The sequence below is a fragment of the Herpailurus yagouaroundi genome, unplaced genomic scaffold (assembly GCF_014898765.1).
Source record: "Herpailurus yagouaroundi ecotype Mexico unplaced genomic scaffold, PumYag 140, whole genome shotgun sequence".
In the NCBI taxonomy this organism is placed as follows: Eukaryota; Metazoa; Chordata; class Mammalia; order Carnivora; family Felidae; genus Herpailurus; species Herpailurus yagouaroundi.
The window spans coordinates 31,107,158-31,113,157 of NW_024412395.1; the positions used below are offsets into that span (position 1 = coordinate 31,107,158).

Here is a 6,000-nt window from a genome sequence, read left to right on the forward strand (position 1 = left end):
ATAGACAGGGTGGAGTTAGATGTTAGTTGGCCTTCTTCTCTCCAGGAGTATCTGTTACAAGGTTTAGGTCTATATAGGAAATTGCTCTTCAGTGACTGGTTTCCTTCAAGGGCAGGTCAGTAGTACAGTGATTGAAAGCACAGACTTTGGAGTCATGCAGAGATGACTCCATCAAATGGTGGATTCAAATTCCAGCTCCACCACTGAATGCTCTTGTGTAAATCATGAACTTTTCCGAGCTTCTTTCCTATCTGTAAAATAGAGGTAATGCTGCCTTCACTGCATAGAGGTAAAATGTAAGTAAATGACATATGTGAAGTTCCTATTTAGGATAAGTGCTTATAAGATTATTAATTCGTAACTGCATTTTCCTATTTGAGTATGCCTAAAAGGAACTGTTTATTTTGTTGAATAAATCATCTGTGAAGGCACATTCTGAAGACTGGTTGGGAACCCTATTTGGAGAGTATGTTTGTGATTTTTTAAAAACTATTCTTGGCAGCTCTTTTGAGGGCAAAGAGGTGTGACTCTCAGGTACATAGTTGTGCAGGCGGAGTGTGGGGTGGGCGGGGGAAGGGGCGGTTAGGGTGTGTCACAGAGTAAAGATTGTTACAAGACATTGCCCCAAATTGTCAGAAATGGAAGCGCCACTGTTTACCCATCTGATTTGAATTGTAAGAAGTACCTTAAAGGGACATTATAGCCTTGATTTGCAAATATTGATGGGGAAGTTCCCTTTGTCCTATATACATATGGAGATTGGCATTCCTCATTCCGTAGATAAGAAAGCTCCTTTAAGGAATCCTTAGCAGGTTTACATGCCAAATCACGGAGTTTTTGATTTCTCCTAAATTAGCATTTGGGTCAAACTGTGGCAGTAGTTGAGTCTGTTTCTCTCCTGTCATTATAGCATGTTAACAGTTGGGAAAAGGTGATACAGAGTATGTTTCAGAAAATTTGTTCCAGTTTGGAAGTCAGGAAGATTTGAATTAAAATGACTTTTTTTCTTTACATTTCAGGACCTGTAGATGAATACATGTTGCCATTTGAGGAGGAAATTGGCCAGCATCCATCTCTTGAAGATATGCAGGAAGTTGTTGTGCATAAAAAAAAGAGGCCTGTTTTAAGAGATTATTGGCAGAAACATGCTGTAAGTTATACAGTAGCTTTTCATTTGAAATTCCAGTAAAATGCTTTTCAGAGAATGATTTCTATCTCTGCACACTTTTCTTCTGGGAGGATTTTCTGGGGAGGTTATATTCATACAGGATATTCTATCTAGAGTTCTGGAAACAAGAGAATTTTAGAGCTATGAGGGAAGACGGTAAAGTCATAGAGCCTAAGGCGGCTCTCATTGCTGTGGTCCTACGAGTTTGTATCCTATTTGGAAAGCTTCCCAGGGGGAAGGAGTACCTGACACTGAGCGTGTGGATACTGGGGTAACCTTGATGATCACCACCTAATGCTAGATTTAAAAGGGAAGCCGTTTTCTGCTCTCCATGTTTTGATTTGGGATTGGGATATATTCAGGTTAAGAATGCTCTAAAACTAGAGACTTAGATAGGTGCAGAATAGAACAGTATTGCCCTCGTTATTTTGGTCCAAATATAACTGGAAACGTCGATAAAATCAGGTAGAGTATCTCGAGGATGCTTTTCTAATATTTTTTTCTATTTAACTACAAGACAGAAATGCTGATATTAAGAAAACAACAAAAATTGGTTTAAAAAAATACACCTTAGTTTTGAATCCAGTTCAAGGGTTAGCATCAAATTGACCTGGTTTATAAGCAATGGATAGGGATTTTTTGAATTAAAAATACCTAATTACCTGCTGTGATAGTCTCCATTGTTAAGAAGTTTGATTTTTTTAATGCTTTTCTTCGGTTTCCTGCATATAATAGATATTCATAAGTGGATGTTGAGAAATATCAAACTTGGCTAATCTTGAACTTTCTTTGACTCCCAAAAATAGCAATTTCTTTTTGGAAATATTACTGTTTGCTGTTAGAAATTACTGTTTACTGTTAGAAAACAAATTTTGTGTGTATGTTTTTCCTTTTTAGGGAATGGCAATGCTCTGTGAAACGATAGAAGAATGTTGGGATCACGATGCAGAAGCCAGGTTATCAGCTGGATGTGTAGGTGAAAGAATTACTCAGATGCAAAGACTCACAAATATCATTACTACAGAGGACATTGTAACAGTGGTCACGATGGTGACAAATGTTGACTTTCCTCCCAAAGAATCTAGTCTATGATGGTTGCACCATGTGTACACACTGAGAAACAGGACTCTGAACTGGAGCTGCTAAGCTAACGAAACTGCTTACAGTTTATTTTCTGTGAGAAATGCGTAGGATGTTTCCCGGACACGTCAAGATGACCCTCATTTGAAAATGTGGCTCTGGGAGACGTACAGCATTGCCTGCAGCAGAGACGTGAAGGACGTGAGACTAAGAAAAGTTGCAGACTCTAAAGAAACTTTTGAAAAAGTGTACATGAAGAACATGGCCCTCTCCAAATCAAGGATCTTTTGGACCTGGCTAATCAAGTGTTTGAAAACTGACATTGGATTTCTTAATGTCTGTCAGAAGACACTAATTCCTTAAATGAACTACTGCTATTTTTTTTTTTTTAAATCAAAAACTTTTCATTTCAGATTTTAAAAAGGGTAACTTGTTTTTATTGCATTTGCTGTTGTGTTTCTATAAATGACTATTGTAATGCCAATATGACACAGCTTGTGAATGTTTAGTGTGCTGCTGTTCTGTGTACATAAACAAAGTCATCAAAGTGGGGTACAGTAAAGAGGCTTCCAAGCATTACTTTAACCTCCCTCAACAAGGTATACCTCAGTTCCACGGTTGCTAAATTATAAAAATTGAAAACACTAACAAAATTTGAATAATAAATTGATCCATGTTTTCTAACAAGGTATTACAAATTCACTGTGTTATTTAAGAAAAAAAGGTAAGCTATGCTTAGTGCCAACACTAAGTGGCCATTTGTAAAGCAGTGTTTTAGCTTTTCTTGTGCTAGCTTGTAATTTAAGGAAAAAAAAGTGCTGTTTTTTGAAATGAAAAAATGATGTCATTTCCCCCTCCTTCCCATGTTTTAAAGCTTCATCTTCTATCCAGTTCCCAAATTATTGCATACTTACCTAAGTATTTTTTTTTTTTTAAGGTGTGCTGTGTTTGGGGAATATTTGAAAATTTAAAGCATGATTTAAATTTTTTAAAGTGAGCTGTGACACTGGAAAGCTCTTCATTTTTATTCTTTTAAAATAGATTTTTTTCCTATTTATATATGTAAAATTGTAGTGTATTTCTTTTCACCAAACAGTGTGTGGGACATTCTTTATCACTGTTTAAGGATCACCTCAGGAAGTGTCATTACCCAGAATTCCTCACTCTCTGCTTTGAGACTTGTAACTTTATCACTATATTTCTGCTTGGTGCCATCTTGTCAGAGTAATATTTGATGTCTGTGATACATGAAGAATTATCCTAGGATAGAGGTTTTAAATTTTAAGCACAGATTTCAGATGTTACTGCTTTAAAAAAAAAAAAATAATCAGGGATAACAAGTTAAACTTACAAACTTAAAATATGCAATGACATTTAGAGGTAACCGATGTTGATATAGGTAATATAACCTAGCCTCTTCCCATAAATTGCTTTCACAACTATGATACTTAGAATAGTTTCCTTGATAAGAAAATGGAACTGATGGTAGGTAGGTGCCAAAGTGCTTTTAAAAACACTATTACATCAGAATATAATTGGATTCTTCCTCAAATTTATACAGGCCAAAGTAAAACATTAATTTCCTGAATTTCTAGATTACTGACCAACAAATAGCCAGTATTATGCTATGTACTTTTGTCAGGTCATTTAAAAATCCATACATTAATTTTATACAAGAATTTTTTACATGTCACTATCAGGAGCTCACTGTGAATGTATTATCTTCAAATGGCTATTTAACCACACAGTACACTACGTTTTACATATAATGTGCACTTAATCTCTGGGAATAATAAATTATATTATTTATAGATAATGCATAGGTCAACAGACTCTAAGCAGGGAGGGAAAGAAGAGTAATAGCATTGTTGTCTGTGTGCCACACACCATACAGAATTTTGTGCTCTTGGGTCACATATATACCCAAGTTTTCATTGTATTCCTAAGAATTCCCATTTCAATGTTGAGTTTCACCTCTTTATTTCAAAAAGTACTTGACACCTCAATTTCTTGATTTCGTTTTACTTCCACTTTGAAACTTACCAAGATGGGAAAATGACAATGTTCATAACATGGAAACTGTCAATCTCCTGAAGACCAATTTCTACCTGTTCTAAACATTTAATTCTATTTTTAAGAGTAAAAAAAATAAAACAAAAACAAGGAATATTATGATGAATGTTTGGCTTATGTGAGCACTTGAGATAAATTTTATAAGATCAGTTATTTTCTCTTCATGTTAGAAAACATTTTTAGAAATCCTGGGTATTATACTTAACTCTAGCTAACCAACTTTAAAACTTGTATCCTTTTGAAAACTATATTAATAGAAAAACACTTTTTATAAGCAGTAAAATAAGAATGTTCCAGTGACTACCTGTCCTGATACCTAGTCTTGTTAAAACTTTCTTTTGCAGGGCATTTTCACGTTAGGTTTACAGTCAGCGCAGAGTGGGCAAGCTTACAAAAGGTTTGAGCTAGGGATACTGAAAAATAGATCCAAGAATGAGAAAAACGATGACTTCTTTGTTTTGGGGTGAACTGAGACCCCAATATTTTTTTCCTCATGTGTATGGTGCTCTTTATGATTTGTCTTGTATTTTGCCTTTCTGATACCCATCAGAACTGCTGCTCTTCCACTCTTTAACCTTGCCCAAATCTCCGCGTAAGGAATGCTTTATGATCAACTGCCATAGGACTGATGGATTAACCAGTGTTTGGCTTTATTCGAAGTCTATGCCCTGCACAGCTCTTGTATGTATTTTAGATGCTAGGAAGTTTTTAGCATGTGAAGTGTGACTCTCGTTTGAATGTTTATTACAGGTACCTTGTGAATTCCAGAACAGAGACTGTGCCTCACAATTGTTGGTCCCATGAACTTGCACTATCTTTCATGGTGATGTTTTAAAAATACAATCAGGAAAACAAAACAAAAGGAGTTTGGAATTTAAAGTAGAATCATCTGTCATCAAATTTAAAAAGAACCTCTTCTTCCTCCTTTCCTCAACCCTAAGTAACAGCTACATTTAAGTAAAATGCAGGTGGGTAGGGGAAAAAACCCTGGCCAGATGATAGTTTAAGTGGAATTAAACTGATTACTATTTTAGAAAAAATGCTTCTCCACAAATATTTTCCAGTTTCTCTTTTTTACCTTTTTAAAAAATTACTTTTTAGAAACATTTGGTATAATGTGCATAAAATTATTTACTGATTTATGGGCAAAATGATACAAGTAGCATCTTGATTGAACATCATTTACCTCAGATATTCAACCAGCAGTACATTTTTTATGCAGTCTCAATCCATATCCTATTTGTTACCTCTCAAAATATTGGTAAGCAATTATTTTAGCTTTACTCTGTATTTCTTGTCAGTGTTTTGGGCACAGGTTGTTGTACTACTGTCAAATTGTACTTGCTATTTTTTTCTGCAAGTATTTAACAAAAAGCTAAAAAAAAAAAAAAGCCCCATAAAACCCCACCTTGGATAAGTGATTGTTAAATATTGTACAAATAAAATGTATGCTATCCCCATTCCATCCCCGAGTTAAATAAAAAAAAAAAAAATGAATATCGTATTATTTGCTTATGCAGTTTTCCTTTTGCTCTATACATTCTTTTTGTTTTGTTTTTAAGAGAGACAAGAGTGCTCGCGGGGGAGGGGCAGAGAGAGAAGGAGACACAGAATCTGAAGCAGCTCCAGATTCTGAGCTATATCAGCAGAGCCCAACGGGGGGGGGGGGGGGGGGGGGG

General features: G+C 35.5%; 1 protein-coding gene across 2 annotated transcripts in view; it reads left to right on the forward strand.

The window, feature by feature from the left end:
* ACVR2A (activin A receptor type 2A) overlaps positions 1-5,715 on the forward strand; it is an 81,999-nt gene extending 76,284 nt beyond the window's left edge. The window contains exons 11-12 of one of the 2 annotated variants that reach the window (XM_040474992.1): positions 1,020-1,150; positions 2,066-5,715. In XM_040474992.1, coding sequence (XP_040330926.1) covers positions 1,020-1,150; positions 2,066-2,260 — 326 coding nt within the window. In that variant the 3' untranslated portion in view covers positions 2,261-5,715. The remainder of the gene's footprint in view (positions 1-1,019; positions 1,151-2,065) is intronic. The other variant, XM_040474993.1, reaches the window with a different exon arrangement.
* Positions 5,716-6,000: the final 285 nt, after the last annotated feature.